We start from the raw sequence: 16,920 nt of genomic DNA on the forward strand, positions 1-16,920 counted from the left end.
CTTAATGCTCATAACAACCTTTAAAAATAGGTGAGACAGGTACTAGAAGCCACACTTTACAAATTAAAAAAAGACAAAAAGCTGAAGCCTAAAGGAATTAAAAATCTAGAACATGTTTTAAGGAAAGAAGTTTGGAGTCATGTACATGATTATAATATAGTAGGGACTTGAAATGTTACAGTATTATGAGTATGAATAGTTTATGAATAGTAGTATTTTTAAATCCTTCAGCAGTATTCCTTGTAATGCTGATCTCACCTAAGAAACTCTTACATTAAAGAAGAAAGAAGGTAGAAACAAAACCTACTGAAACTCTATAAAATATGCGTAATATTAGGAAATAAATTGTCAAATGATGACTGGTTGAAAATTAGCATCAAAGAAGTTTCATTCAGAACTTCGCTACTAGATTTTTACCTTTGATTAGACAAATCTAAAAATAATTGCCTAAATGGGAAAAGAGGGAAGTTACAAATCATCTGTACTAAATCTTGAAGAATACCTTAAAGGTCTATGGCTATGTTTATTGCATCTCCCAGTATTCCTGAACAAACTCAATTTACACCTCCAGTTGCCAAGTGACTATTGATAGCACCCCCTTCACTTTCAAACATATCCTAGCTTGGGTGATAAATTCTGTCTCCACCCTCTTAAATAGCACACTTTTAGTTGCATACATCTTTGAGATCCTCATGTTGCAGGGTTTGGGCTTTACCTTGAAACTAAGAATTACCCTCATTCATGCAAAAGTAGAACAATCCATGCTCAGATTATAGTTGCATATATGACTCTCAAAGAAGAGTAATTTCCAAAGCATTACCTACCAGCAACTGTTGGCTTTATTAAAGAGATTAACAGTGTGAAGGGAGTCTCAGGGTCTGATCTGAGAGTTTGGACATGTAGGGGTTTAAAAGGGAAATGTGAACCAAGTTTGACTTGGTGAGACTGAAGTAGAAAAATGCTAATTCCACTTAACAGAGCTCTGAACATAGAGTTCAAAAAGTGAACCTGCTCTTAAGAGTCCTTCATTCATGTATCATTTATTTATTAATAGTTGGAGAGTGCTACTGGAGGCAAGACACTGTTCTAAGTACTGCATCAATTTTGTCAATAGTTTAAGGAACATTATGCTAAATTTCCAGTGCTTTGCAGGAATGAAATACTGTACATCAGATTTTGTTATGTAAACCAGCCTCCGAATTATTTTCTGACTAGCACTCTTTAAATTTTTTCTAATTTGTAATTATTCCATTCAATAATGAGATAGATTATTCCCATGGTCCAGATAGGTTCAGTTGTTGCTGCATTTCTTATTCATGTTACAAGTTTATTTCTTCCTTAGAACAAGCAAATGAATGCGTAGCCAAGCTGAATATCATGGTAACAGCATCTTTTACTCAGCAGTAAGCAGACCATCTATCCAGAATGTATAATTACTGAAAGATTAAAGCAATGCCACAGGTTGTTTTTAAGATGTGTTTACTTGCTACATTCCCTGAAGCACTTGGCATTTAAATTAAAGTTATCATGTAGTACGTGATTACTTGAGGTTTCTATGTAAAGTATTAAAGAATATTTTAATTGTTCTTTTATGTTTAGATATGTACTTTTAACAGAATCTCTTCAGAATGTGTTTTAACATGCATGTACCAAAGATCATGCATTCAGATTCTCTCCTGAGGGTGTGGGAACTTGGTTCCAAATCTGACAATTTGACTATTTCTCTCACTGTTTCTGTGAATGTTTACATCTTTTGTTTATGTCTCCCCTTTCTTTCCTTCCTTAGAAATCTTCATTTCCTGTAAATTATTCACTAGACTTTTCAAAAAAAAATCTTGTGGGTTTTTATTTTGTTCTAATCATCACTGGTTGAGTGATTACTGTCACTGCCTTCACTGTCACTATCACTGTCACCTCCATTGTTGCCATTACCAGCCTTGCTCTTGCTGTGACTCTCATCACTACTATCAGATGCACTGTCACTGCTGTCACTGCTATCACTGCTGTTGCTGTCGCTGCTGTCGCTGCTGTCACTGTCGCTGCTGTCACTGTCACTGCTGTCGCTGCTACTGCTGTCGCTGCTATCACTGTTGCCACTGTCACTATCACTGCTGTCGCTGCTATCGCTGCTGTCACTGTTGTCACTGTCACTACTATCACTGCTGTCACTGCTGTCGCTGTTGCTGCTGTCACTGCTATCACTATCTGATTTGCTGTTGCTGCTGTCACTGCTGTCTGATTTACTGTCACTATCACTGCTGTCACTATCTGATTTGCTATTGCTGCTGTCACTGCTGTCTGATTTACTGTCACTATCACTGCTGTCACTACTATCTGATTTGCTATTGCCGCTGTCACTACTGTCTGATTTACTATCACTGTCACTGCTGTCACTACTATCTGATTTACTGTCACTACTGTCACTGCTATCACTGCTGTCACTACTGTCACTGCTATCACTACTGTCACTACTGTCACTGCTATCACTACTGTCACTGCTGTCTGATTTGCTGTCACTGCTGTCACTACTGTCACTGCCATCTGATTTGCTGTTGCTACTGTCACTGCTGTCGCTGCTGTCACTGCTGTCGCTGCTGTCTGACTTGCTGTCACTGCTGTCACTGCTGTCACTGCTGTCTGATTTGCTGTCACTGCTGTCGCTGCTGTCACTACTGTCGCTGCTATCTGATTTGCTGTCGCTACTGTCACTGCTGTCACTGCTGTCTGACTTGCTGTCACTGCTGTCACTACTGTCACTGCTGTCACTGCTGTCTGATTTGCTGTCACTGCTGTCGCTACTGTCACTGCTGTCACTACTATTACTACTGTCACTACTGTCGCTGCTGTCTGACTTGCTGTCACTGCTGTCACTGCTGTCGCTGCTGTCACTGCTGTCTGACTTGCTGTCACTGCTGTCACTATCACTGCTGTCGCTGCTGTCACTACTGTCACTGCTATCACTGCTGTCTGACTTGCTGTCACTGCTGTCACTACTGTCGCTGCTATCTGACTTGCTGTCGCTACTGTCACTGCTGTCACTGCTATCACTGCTGTCACTGCTGTCTGATTTGCTGTCACTGCTGTCGCTACTGTCACTGCTGTCACTACTATTACTACTGTCACTACTGTCGCTGCTGTCTGACTTGCTGTCACTGCTGTCACTACTGTCACTGCTGTCGCTGCTGTCACTGCTGTCTGACTTGCTGTCACTGCTGTCACTACTATCACTGCTGTCGCTGCTGTCACTACTGTCACTGCTATCACTGCTGTCTGACTTGCTGTCACTGCTGTCACTACTATCACTGCTGTCGCTGCTGTCACTACTGTCACTGCTATCACTACTGTCTGACTTGCTGTCACTGCTGTCGCTACTGTCACTGCTGTCACTATCACTGCTGTCGCTGCTATCACTGCTGTTGCTATCACTACTGTCACTACTATCACTGCTGTCGCTGCTGTCACTACTGTCACTGCTGTCGCTGCTGTCACTACTGTCACTGCTGTCACTACTGTCTGATTTATCTTTGCTACTGTCTGGTTTGCCATTGTCATTGCTCCCATTGTTACCGTTGCCATTACTGTCACTATCATTAGCATCTGATGTGCTGTCACTGTCATCATCATCTCCTCCGTTTGAGTCACTGTCATTGCCATTATCTTTTGATTCATCAGAGTCATAACCAGGATCTCCTCGGCTATCACTGTTATTGTCACCTTCAGAATTGACATCATCATTATCATTAGACTCATCACTGCTGTTGGGATCGTCTCCTTGCATGGATTCATCATCAAACTCATAACTGTCATATCCATCACTAGTACTCTCACTACCTGTTTTGCTGTGTGCAACCTTATTTCTGGGTTCTGATTTCTGACCAGGTCCTTGTATGTTGTCAATCTCTCCTGGTGTCTTGACGTTTCCTTTGCCCATGACCATTACATGTTGTCTTTTACCCTCTTTATCTTCACTGACTTTCCCAGCTTCTTTGGTAATATTGTTTCTGTTGCCACTAATGGGACCTTCAATTTCTATTCCCTGTGGAAATATGGAGAAAAGAATGATTGGTTAGTTGGTGTTATGCTGCCAAACTGCATTGGTCTGAGGAAGACTGACTGGGGAAGGTAACCAGAGGAACAGAAGTTCAGCTTCCAATACTTCATAAACTTCTATTTGTGAAAATGTGCTTTATTCATGTGAGAGAACTCTGGTATTTAGATTATAAAACAACCCATTTGCATTTTTACTCAATAGGAACTTGTGTGAACAGTTACATGGTGAATCAGTTATTTAGTATTAGGCTTGTAAAATTGCAGTCAAATTTTCAGAAGTATCTGCTTTTAAAAATTGTTCTGTATCAAAGTCTAGTAAGAACTCTAACTTTCCCATTAAATATTCACGTAGCTTAGGTGCAAAAAGAGATGAACGCCTATTACGATTTATTTTTATGTCACCATCAGTGAATGGAGAGGGAGAATTTAAACTGCCATTGAAAGAAATCAGTTTCACAAACTAACCTTATCTTGGCTCTTCCCAATAGCACTTGGCTCTGATTCATCAGTGATTTTCTTTTCCACAGCTTTGTTTTCTCTGTGATTGGGTGTTTGCATGTCTTCTATTATTTGGCTATCTTTATTTTTGGGAATACCATCAGAATCCTCCTCACTCTTGGAAGTGTTGTCTCCATCGATGTCATGGGGATCTTCTTTGTCTTCAGGGTCATCATCTTCACTACTAATTGAATTTTGCCCTAAGCTATTATCATTATCTTCTTTTCCATGAGGCTGACCCTCTTGGCCTTTGCTGTTGTTACCAGTGTCCTCTTTTCCATTCCCGGTTTCTTCACCTTCATCATCACCAGAGCCTTTGTCTTCATCCTCCTCTGCTCCATTCCCACTAGGACTCCCTTCAGAATTATCCAGACCAGCATCTTCTCCATTGCCAGCTCCACTTCCCCCTGGTGTTACTCCTTCGTGATTCCCATTTCTCTCACCTTCTATCTGAGGTGTTATTTCACTTGTATTACCTTCATTTCCACAGGAATTCCTATTTATTTCATCCTCATGGCCTGTACTGTTATTGCTTCCATCTATTTGATGTCCATCTTCTTGGACAACAGTGGCATCCTCACTCTGACTTGCATCTCCAACATCTCCATTGTTTGAATTCTTATCAGTTTTTCTATTAACATTGGCCCCATTTACAATTCCAGCATTGTCGAGAATGCTTACTTGTCCCCTAATGCCATTTGCTGTGGTGCTACCTTCTTTTCCATGTATCCCATCATAACCATATGTTTCTGGTTTTCCTGTGACCCCATTTTGATCTTCAGTATTCCCCTCTTCATTTACTAACATGGAATGTGTAGAGGAACTTTTCCCTCCTACTTCTCCCCACTCAGAGCCATTTTTTTCTCCTTTGTAACCATCTTCAGCATACTGTTGCCTTCCTCTTTCATTTTCATGGGGGACACTACCTTCTTTGTTGGTGTCATTGGCATTTAACTCATCCTGGAGAAGAGAAACAATTCGAAGTAAGTTGTAGATATCATCTTGAAGCACAACGAACTGAAAAGATGAGCATCAGTTTTCTGGAAGTTAATAGAATTTTAAGAACAGCTTAGAAACACATTTTATATCTTATACCTGTATTGGCACTTTTGCTTTCTCTAGAAGTTTTACATTCACAGATTTGTCAACAGCATGTCTCTCCAGTGGCTTGATTTGAGGAACCTACCAAAATGAAAATATTGGAAACTGAAAACATTCTGATTTTGTGTCCATGCATGCATGCACACATGCATGTGTGCACACACACAGACACACATTTTCCCCTAAATAAAGAAAAAAATATAGAACACAAAGGCCAAAGTGTGATCTAATCAGGTAGAAAACAAAAGTGGTTTGTTTCATAGTTTATGTAGAATTTTAACTGGGCATACAGATAATTTTCACAATGGTATTACCAATTTTATTGAAGTACTAACCAGACTACTTATCTCAGGAGAATTGTCTTTTATAAAAATGAGGAGATAGACCTGTGGTGTTTCTGTACAAGCCTCCCACACTAGCACAAGACCCACCTTAAGTATAACCTGGCCAAAACCTCCAAGAAAATAGCAGGTCTGACAAGAGCCAGGGCAGAAACAAAAGCTAGTAATATGCTACTTCTATGTCCTTCAGGAGTACATTTGAAATAGTTGAGAAAATTCTCAACTACATAAATACCAATGTGCTGGATATTATGAAAACATACCAAAATGTTACCCTTAGCAGCTGGCTAATACAATTACAAATGGTTTAATTTTCCTAACTTTTTCCTTCTTGGTGTTTATCTGTATATTCCAAATTTTCCCCAAGGAGCATTAAAAAAAGTATATGAGTGAAACATTTTCTCCTATGTTGAAAAAAATCAGATTTTTTCCTGTTTTCATTTCTTGAAAATTTCCTAAAAAATGCAGGCCTCATTGATATTAGAATGAAATTGATAGGGCATGAGCAAAGATGGCTAAAGTCTCCATGACTTTTGGGCATCGAATATAAATTAATCTGAATGAATTTTACAAATTTGTGTGTTATCGTTGTACAGGGTCCATGCTAATCTTCTCTTTATTGTTCCAATTTTACTATACGTGCTACTGAAGGGATTACAATCTGAATGAATTTTATTCTAATTTTTTTAACATTTATTCGTTTTTGAGAGACAGAGAAACAGAGCTTGAGTGGGGCAGGGGCAGAGAGAGAGGGAGATACAGAATCTGAAGCAGGCTCCAGGCTCTGAGCTGTCAGCACAGAGCCTGACACAGGGCCGGAACTCAGAATGGCGAGATCATGACCTGAGCCGAAACTGGATGCTCAACTGACTGAGCCACCCAGGCGCCCCTAATTTGAATGAATTTTAAAAGTAATAATCCGGGGTACCTGGGTGGCTCAGTCAGTTAAGTGTCCAACTTCAGCTCAAGTCATGATCTCATGGTTTGTGAGCTCGAGCCCCATGTCCGGCTCTATGCTGACACCTTGCTCAGACCCTGGAGCCTGCTTCTGATTCTGTCTCCCCCTCTCTGCCCCTCCAGTGCCTATGCTCTGTCTCTCTCATGTCTCTCAATAATAAATAAACATTAAAAAAAACAATTAAAAGTAATAATGCATCTGACAAGACATGAGTTTCAATTTGAGTAATGGGAGCATGAATTGGAGTGCATATTTGGATTTGTGGAGACCCCCAAAAATATCTTGTTAAAGTCTTTCATGCAAATCTAGATATTTAGACACAACTTATCTGCAAAATCTTAAATATATATTATTTGATGTTAGGTTAAAAGAGATAGGAAAGTAAGGAGAGTTTTCTGAGGAACACATACTTACTGGAATGGCCCATGCTGCTGACCAAATGCAAAAATATATAATTATCTTCATTTTCTTTAGGAATATTAACCTGTTTTTAAAGAAAAAAAATAACAACATGAAATTACTTATAAAGCAAAAGATGATAACCACTAATAATAAGGTATTATTTTGGTCAAGAAGCATTTGACTTTTTCCTGGGCAAGAAGAAGGCTATGACAACTCACTGTTCCAGAACATATCTGGAATGTTCACAGAGTCATACAGGGAGCATCATCAGGCTTAGCACTGAGGTCGCTAACTAGATTTTTTTCTGCCTGTGCCAATGAAGGGACAGAGCTGTGTAGTTGCAAAGGGCATAACCATAACTTTGTCTTGCTGTTCTTGATGGTAATAACATTTCTTCTGAATAGTTTTATTTAAGTGTTAACTAAATCTAAGATTATGCTTAAAGGATGAATTATTTATCATCCCCACACCAAATCCATACAAGTGGCAATAGTAGACTGTAAAGGAAAGAACTTCGTAGCATCAAGGAGCCTTGGCTAGTGGAAGGAACATGGAGTTTGGATTTAGGGACCTGGGTTCAAGTTCTCCCTTTGCTACTTGATGTGTGAGCTTGAGAAATTTAAATAGTTTTATTAAACCTTTATTTCCTCCATCTGGGATAGTAATACCTGTGCTTTAGGATTATCCCAATTACCTTAGCAGAAGAATCTTCTCTGAGAAGCATTCTCTGACTCAAAGTCAAAGGGCATTTGATATCTCTATCCTCTTTACGCCTAGTAGCTTCTGCAAACTTCACTGGTAGCATATTGTACTATTTGAGCATAGTCTGGTTATATATATGTTCCCCTGATCTACTGAGAGCTCCTGAGGTCTAGGAGAATGTTTTGGTGATCACTGTATTCCAACACTCAGTACAGAAAAAGATGGTTTTTAAAAATTGTTGGTGAATAAATACTTACTGGTATAAGCACAGCCTAGTACCGTTCTGGGTAGTTAGCAATCCCTTAATAAATGATAGCAGTTATTATGTGGAACTTCTAACAACATGATCCTTTATTCATGTTAGAATTAACATTCAGAAATGGTATAATTAATAGATAGATAGATTGGAATAGACATTGTGTAGTACATGTGAATCAAAAATTTAAATTGCTATTACTGAAAATTATATTTTTTGATGTAATGATGCTATATAGAAAGGGAAAAAGTTTTACTCCTATTTCATGAACTCCCACTGGGTTTATAGACTATGGTAATACATGTCATAAGATAGCTTTGATTGAATTTAATGTTGATAGTGGAAACATAATAAAACCTCAGTGAATGTCAACCGTCATAGAATTATTGGCAATTCCTCACAGGAGAGAGGACATGGTTTCGGGGAGAAAAAAAAGGCTTACTCTTATAGCCGTTCAGTAGAAAGCCAAGAATAGCTAGACCTCCTTTAAAAATACTGTGGATTAAAAATGAAGCTGAGGTGACCTCAGGACAAGTATAATACAGAGTTCTAGGGCATAGATGTTAAAGGGCAGCTGTTTAGTAAGCAGGGGTTACACTGTACTTTGCAGTACCAAACCTAATTATTACATAGACTGCAGAAGGCTGGTATACACTGTGATTTGGAGGAACCATGGTGTCCTAGAAAGGTACCTGTAGTGAAGATCAGGGTTATGCGCATCCCATTTCTAAACTGCAGTCCAGCAACCTGACTACTTTGGGTCTCTTTCAGGTCCATGCCAGAACAATTGCACAGTGCATCATGATGCTTGCCACTGTATCCACAGGTGAGTGAATAGCTCAAAAGACTGCTATAGAAATGGTCCTAGTTTTGTCAGCTTGAACCCTCTTTCATTTTCCAAACCTATTATGATACCGTGAAACAGAAAAAGTATGTGATAGAGGTCGGAATCTCCAGATATCCTAAGTAGAAGTATTCTAATCTAGCTTTGAAAACCCTAATGTCAATTGGCAAGAAAAAAAAAAAACTAATCTTTTAGGCGGAAAGTTGATTTTTTTTTAGGGACCAAAAAATTAAATGTAAACTGGGATTCATTCATTCATTCATTCATTCATTCAACATTTGAAGACCTAATGTGGGCCAGATACTCAGCCCTGGAAATAGATATGAGCCCTACCCTCATGGGGCTTATCACTGAGTGGATTAGCCAGACTTTGAAGTAAATGTACCATAAAGTGTTGAATAAAATTCCTAAATCGACGTTTATTTCCCAACAGAATCAGTGTTTAAATGTCACTATTGTTACTATTTGAGAGGAAGAGATTGTTTCTTTCCTTTTTTATTAAATCTCATCACATCTTATATTGCATTGGTGAGACTAAAAAAAATGTGTTTAGATTCAAGATTCTTAAAGATGCCTTGTCTAGATAAAAATAACAGTAATGGAGCTTTCGTGAAGTGTGCATAAAGTATTCTAATCACTCATTCTGTTGTTAATATTTTAGATTTAAAATATTTTCTTCATTTTCTATATACCTTTTCTGACTATCAGCAACTGATACTTTTAACACAGTGGCTGTAAAAAAAAATTCCTGTTTTTCAGTGATGCAATACTTTTCTAGATGGAATTACCATCCCTACCACATAATTTTCTGCTATCTTTTAATACATAGTCTTGATTTGTCAAATCAGAAGAGAAGGGGAAAAATCTAATCATAAGGATTATTCACTTCTTAAAGTCAAGTCTGCTTCTTCTCTGAAATTCAAATTTCTACAGGAATCTGTTGGTTCTGAGTAAAGAGGATGTTTCATCTTACCTTAAAAGCCTTCAAAGGGACTTTGAAAATCCAGGATTTCTTATCTTTCTCTTTGAAGACTGAAAGTGGCTCACTGTCTTGGACTTTTGCGTGACAATTTTGTACCTGCTGAAATTTAAACTCAGTTTGATAATTTTCTCAGCCAATCACTGTTTAGGATCCCTGATATGGGGTTATAAAGTGTCACCATGTCTATGAAGCACATAATAACTTCCCCCACTTCCTTCACATACTGATATGTATTTGCTTACTGAACCATTCGGTTCCAAAGGGACCAGACTTACTTTCACTTAATTAAATAGCTCCTGGAAGGCTGTTTTGCATCTTAAATATAGAGAATCAGTGTAACATATCTGAAAAGAGCCACTTAAACTCTGTCACCCTGGCATTTCTTGTCTTACTAAGGTTGGCAATCTAAGAAAACTCTAGGTTTCTTTAGTAAATATGACTACCTATTTAAGACTCCTATCATTCCTGAGGTAGGTATTAAAGTTTCTGTGCTATAATTCAAGAAACTGTCCACATGCAACAGCCTGACATTGCCTGAGGGGTCTTTAGCATATATAAATAGTAACTGTCATGCAATCTCTCTGACCTAAAGAAATACTTAAGTGAGGTTTAAGAATGGATCAGTTTAGTATTCAAACTGAATTTTAAAAATAGATATTCAAAATACCAAAATTATTGTAAGATACCTGGATATGCAAAAGTGCATACAGACAATATATTCAGCTCTCAGTTATCTCTCAGTTATTTGTGTTAGCTGTGAAGGACAAAATAGAAAACCAGATACTATTTTTAGCAGAAAGTTTTGCTACCCTGAACTCACCATTCTATTGAACCCCATATGTATACCATAATGCAGGTATCCCTAAACCATTTATCTAGTCTGTGTGTTCAAAAACTTGACAATCTATGTCTCTTCGTATATTTCTTCAGAACTTTCAGGAATATTCCAATCTTTTCTTTATGTTATAATACCAAAGGATGTGAACCACATAAAAGCACTAATATACCACTACCTAACAGTGGTGAGTTCAGGATTTATATATAGAACTATTACAGGGAAAACAATAATGTTGAAAGAGAATGAAGGGAATGGAAAAAGGATTTGCCATGAAGTTGTGTCTTCATAACAAGCACTTTGTTTTTATTTAGACAGCATGTTTATATGGATAGCTTAAAGGGCTTAACCAAATTTTAAGGAGTCCTGAGTCACTCCTGGGAGCAACTCAATACCTTCTCTCACACAGAGACACCAGTGGAGATTAGTGAACTAAACCTCTCTTCCTTGTCCTTTGACTTGAATTAACATGATCTCAATAACTGATAGAACTAGTACAGAAAAATCATTGCTGATAAGATTTAAAGAGAAATATCAACCAGCTTGATCTAATTGACATCCATTGAACACTTCATCCAACTATAGCAGAATAAACATTCTTTTCAAATACAGGTGGAAGATTTACCAAGATAGACCGTATTCTAGGCCCCCCCAAAAAGTCTCAATAAATTTAAAAGGATTTGAGCCATGCAAAGTATGGTTACTGACCCAAAAAGAATTAAATTAGAAGTCAGTAACAAAAGAAAGAAAAAGAAGTCAGTAACAGATCTCTGGAAAATCTGAATATTTGGAAACCAAATTACATACTTCTAAATAACCAAGCAGTAAAAGAGGAAACCAAAGAGAAATTCAAAATATATTGAATTAAATAAAAATGAAAACAGAACAATTGATCAAAATTTTCAGGATGTCACTGAAGCACTTCTTAGGGGGAAATTTATAGCACTAAATTCCTGTTTTGGATAGAAAAAGGTCTCAGGGTGCCTGGGTAGCTCAGTTGGCTAAACATCTGACTCTTGATTTCAGCTCAGGTCATGATCTCACGGTTGTAGGATTGAGCCCCCTGTCCAGCTCTGTGCTGAATGTACAGCCTGCTTGGGTTTCTCCCTCTCTCTCTCTGTCCCTCCCCTGCTCTCATGTGCTCTCTCTAGCCCTCTCTCTCTCTCTCTCTCTCTCAAATAAATTAACATTTAAAAAAAGAAGAAAAGAAAAAGGTCTCAAAACAATGACTATGGCTTCTGCCTTAAGTAACTAAAAAAAATTAAATTCAAATTAAGTAAAAGGAAATAAAAAATCAAAACTACAATCAGCAAAATAAAAATATAATAATAATAATAATAATAATAATAATAATAGAGGAAAATCAGTGAAACCAAGAGCTGGATTTTTAAGAAGCTTAATAAGATTTATCAGACTCTAATCAGACTAATCAGAGAAATATGAGAGAAGACATAATTATCAATATAAGGAATGAGAGAGATGAAAATACTACAGATTCTATAGACATCAAAAGACAAAAAGGGAATACTAAGAACAACTTTATGCCAATAAATCCAACAATTTATAGAAATGGATAGATTCCTTGAAACCACCAGAGCTCACCCAAGAAGAAATAGATAAATAACTCTACATCTATTAAAGAAGTTAAATTCATAGCTAAACACCTTCCCCAAGCAGCCTCTTTTCATTTCATACTCTCTCTGTCCCTTTTAATCTAAGCTGTCAGTGTCTCCACTGATACAAATTTTTCAGGAAGCCTTCCATGAATTTCACTCAGTCATACAAATGTCATATCCACAGACCTTTCCACATAATCCCTTCTGTACCTTTGGCATTTGCTAAGATGACTAAAGGACAATGCCCTGAAACTTCTTAGAGGACCTCTGGTTTGAGTTAAAAGATCCACAAAGAACACTCTTAAACTCTTGCAAATATTCTGATCTTTGGATAACTTTCCTGGGTTTCAGCAAAGGGTTGTAGAGTCATACCCTCAGTCTTTTTTCTAGATCATGCCTTCCCGGCAGTGAATCTTTTAGCATCTTTTGCTATTGGGGTAGCAGAGATTTTTCAGTTACTGTCAGGTGCTAGTTCATTTTTCTTTAACAGTTCTCAATGTATTTATCTCCTCTTGCATATTACTATAAGCAGCAAGAAGGAGCCAGGCCCCATCTTCAACACTTTGCTTACAAATCTCCTTAACTGTATATCCAAGTTCATTGCTTACAAGTCTGCCACATAACTGCAGGACACAATTCTGCTAAGATATCTTCCATGAAGATAACAAAAATTCTCATTCCTCCAGATTCCAGTAATGCTTTGCTTACTTCCTTCTGAGACCACACCAGCTATGACTTTAACATCTATATTTCTACTAACAGTCTTCCAGCCTCCACCCACTGGCAAATTCTAAAGCCACTCCCACGTTTTAGGAATTATAGCAGCACCCCACTTCCATGTTCAGAAATCTGTACTAGTTTTATATTGCTGCCTAACAAGTTGCCAAAAATACCTCTGCTCTTAGAGATCTCATTTGGCTGGGTTAGCTTTATCCAAATAATCTCTTTGCCTTAAGGTCAGCTGATTACTAAATTCAATTATATTTGTCAAATCCCTTTTGCCACATAATGAGACGTAGTCATGGAAATGATGCATCATCATATTTACACATTCTCCTCACACTCAAAGAAGTGGGGATTATATAAGCAGAAGGATCATTAGGGGTCATCTTAAAACTCTGTCTACCATACATTTTAATCTATAGCAAAGGAAATAGATCAGTGTCTTCATGGGCTGGGGGAAAGGTAGAAAGAAGGGATGGTAAAGGGTCATGAGGAAATTTTTTTTTTAATGTTTTTATTTATTTTTGAAGGAGAGAGAGACAGAGCATGAGCAGGGGAGGAGCAGAGAGAGAGGGAGACATAGAATTTGAAGCAGGCTCCAGGCTCTGAGCTGCCAGCACAGAGCCCGACGCAGGGCTCAAACTCACGAGCCGTGAGATCATGACCTGAGCCGAAGTCGGACGCTCAACCCACTGAGCCACCCAGGCGCCCCAGAAATTTTAATAGATACTTTTTACTATCTTAATTGTGGTAATGGTTTCGCAGTTATATACATATATCAGAACTTATCAAAATATGCACTTTAAATATATGCAGTTTATTATGTGTCAGTTATACCTCAGTAAAGCTATTGGGGAAAAAGTAATTAACATATTTCAAATCTTGTAAATTGAGGAGTTAAAACTGTGGTGTTAATAAGGGCATCCCAAAGGGAAACATAAACCCCAATTTATTGTGAAAACCAAACAATTAACTAAAAGTTAAGATCTAAACTCAGAAATCTACATCAGTTTAGTAACTAAGCAAGTTATCTAAATACCTTAATTAGAATTGTTATTCTGTTCCTAAGAGTTTGAAATGAAACCCTTAACCTAGTTGCTACTCTACAACTCTGAACGATCTGCCTAAATTTGGATAAACAGTATCATAAGGGACTTGAATAGGGGTTCTGTCTATATGGGCAGGTATACAACATCACTACCAGGCATTTTTGATTAGTAGAAACTTAAAAGGCAAAATGTCCAGTTCAACTGCCCAATATTGAATTAATGCCAGTGCAGTTGGAAATTGGTACAATATTATTTTTTAAGAAACAACTATAGTTTTCAGCTATAGAAACATTTTTTTAGATACGTCTCTTCTAGCAAGGGGAAAAAAGCGAAATTAAACTACTAGGACTGCAACAAAATAAAATGCTTTTGCACATCAAAGGAAACCATCAACAAAACGAAAAGGCAACCTACTGAATGGGAGAAGATATTTGCAAATTATATAGTGGGTAAGGGGTTAATATCCAAAATATGAAGAACTTACACAATGCAAATAATCCAATTTTAAAATAGGCAGAGAAACAATAGACATTTCTCAAAAAAAGATATTCAGATGGCCAACAGACACATGAAAAGATGTTCCAAGTCACTAATCATCAGGGAAATGCAAATCAAGACCATAGTGAGATGTTACCTCACACCTGTCTGAAAGGCTAGTATTGAGAAGACAAGAAACAAGTGTTGGTGAGTATGTGGAGCAAAGGAGCCCTCTTGCACTGTTGGTGGGAATGTAAACTGGTGCAACTTCTGGGGAAAACAGTGTGGAGGTTCCTCAAAAAATTAAAAATAGAATCACCACATGATCCTAGTAATTCCACATTACTGGGTATTTACTGAAAGAAAATGAAAACAGTAATTCAAAAAGATATATGCAGCCCTGTGTTTATTGCAGCAATAATGCTAACAATAATAGTTAATAATAATAATAATAATAATAGCTAAAATATAGAAGCAACCCAAGTGTCCATCTTAGATGAATGGGGGGTGCCTGGGTGGCTCAGTCAATTAACCATCCGACTCCTGCTGAGGTCATGATCTCGTGGTCTGTGGGTTTGGCCCCACATCACGCTCTGTGTTGACAGCTCGGAGCCAGGAGCCTGCTTCAGATTCTGTGTCTCCCTCTTTCTCTGCCCCTCCCCCTCTCATGCTCTGTCTCTCCCTCAAAAATAAATAAGCATTAACAAAAAAAATTTTTAATAGGTGAATGGATAAAGAAGATGTAATATATACACACACATACATATACACACGCATATATGTATACATACACACACACACACACACACACACACTACACAATGGAATATTACTCAGCCATAAAAAAGAATGAAATCTTGCCATTTGTGATGACATGGATGGACCTAGAGGATACAATCCTAAGTAAATCAAATCAGAGAAAGACAAATATTATATGATTTCATTCATATGCAGAATTTAAGAAAACAAATGAACAAACAAAAAGAGACAAAAGAATAGACTTAAATACAGAGAACAAATGGGTGATTGCCAGAGAGAGGTGGGTGGGAGGAATAGGTAAAATAGATAAAGGAATTAAGAGTACACTTACCATGATGAGCATTGAGCATTGAGTAATGTGCTCAATAGAATTATTGAATCATTATATTGTACACTTGAAATTAATATAACACTGTATGTTAATTATACTTTGAGTTTAAAAAATAGCTTTTTGAAAAGTGGTAACCATTTCTTCTGGATTCCTTATTCCATTTCCACCAAGTCCACAATTGGCATAATGTTCTCTCAAATACCTTAATTAATGAGAGTATTATAATCGAACCTCAAGTAACAGACATGTCTGTTGGTTAGTCTTAGCATCCACTGTCTTATTATGACCGAGAATACAACAATTGCTACATCACATAATCTTTTCTTGTCATGAAAAAAAAATCAGTTTTTCTCTTTTCATGGGCATATATGTTATCACCTCCAGACCTGTGTCTCAGATATTGAGAACTAGTAAAAAGTAATGATTAAGATCAGAGACTTTGAAGTCAGATATGTCTAGGTCAAACTGCTGCCTGTTACCTACTGTGTGACTTTGGAAAAGAAACCTAGTTTCTCTAAGATTCAGTTTCCTCATTTGCAAAATTATGTTATAATACCTAACACTTACTGAGCACTTAGAACACGATATGCCCTATACACAATAATCTAAGCCCATTATCTCATGTAGTCCTTGAAATGATCATACATGGTAACACTGTTTATCCACATCATAGGGATTAAGAAAGTGGGTCCTAAGTTGGCACAACCAATAAGTGACAGAGCCAAGATTTTCTGACCTTTGAACATGGCTTTTAGCCACTGCACTGAATTAATTGCCTACTTCATGATGACTTTGTGGAAGTAATGTATGGAAAACTGCTCAGTGTCCAGCACACACACATAAATCCTAATAAGGGGAGCTATTATGAATTTCATGATTATTTATGAAGTCTGAGCCCTTTCCTTGTCACTGCCCAAATGTTCCTAGGATTATTTGCACCGTGATTCCTTTTAAATAAGACCCCAAAACTTTGGCACTTATTTTATTCAGTACTAT

The 16,920-nt window shown here is 37.5% G+C and overlaps 1 protein-coding gene and 1 non-coding gene across 2 annotated transcripts; both read right to left on the reverse strand.

The window, feature by feature from the left end:
• Positions 1-1,855: 1,855 nt before the first annotated feature.
• On the reverse strand, positions 1,856-7,413 carry LOC115512438 (dentin sialophosphoprotein). Its single transcript, XM_030313464.1, has 4 exons — positions 7,363-7,413; positions 5,644-5,730; positions 4,516-5,508; positions 1,856-4,036 (listed from the first exon to the last, which is right to left on the reverse strand). Exons 1-4 carry the CDS (start codon positions 7,411-7,413, stop codon positions 1,856-1,858), a joined length of 3,312 nt encoding a protein of 1,103 aa, XP_030169324.1.
• On the reverse strand, positions 6,542-6,648 carry LOC115513164. Its single transcript, XR_003968587.1, has one exon. It is a non-coding gene; the product is annotated as a U6 spliceosomal RNA (small nuclear RNA).
• Positions 7,414-16,920: the final 9,507 nt, after the last annotated feature.

This window comes from Lynx canadensis, chromosome B1 (assembly GCF_007474595.2).
Source record: "Lynx canadensis isolate LIC74 chromosome B1, mLynCan4.pri.v2, whole genome shotgun sequence".
Classification (NCBI taxonomy): domain Eukaryota; kingdom Metazoa; phylum Chordata; class Mammalia; order Carnivora; family Felidae; genus Lynx; species Lynx canadensis.

Excerpts from the sequence above, each read along its gene's own strand:
- LOC115512438 (XM_030313464.1), bottom strand. The coding sequence starts at position 7,413 with ATGAAGATAATTATATATTTTTGCATTTGGTCAGCAGCATGGGCCATT. Across the intron at positions 5,731-7,362 it reads CAGCAGCATGGGCCATTCCA|GTTCCTCAAATCAAGCCACT; the intron begins GTAAGTATGTGT and ends TCATTTTGGTAG. Across the intron at positions 5,509-5,643 it reads AAGCAAAAGTGCCAATACAG|GATGAGTTAAATGCCAATGA; the intron begins GTATAAGATATA and ends TCTCTTCTCCAG.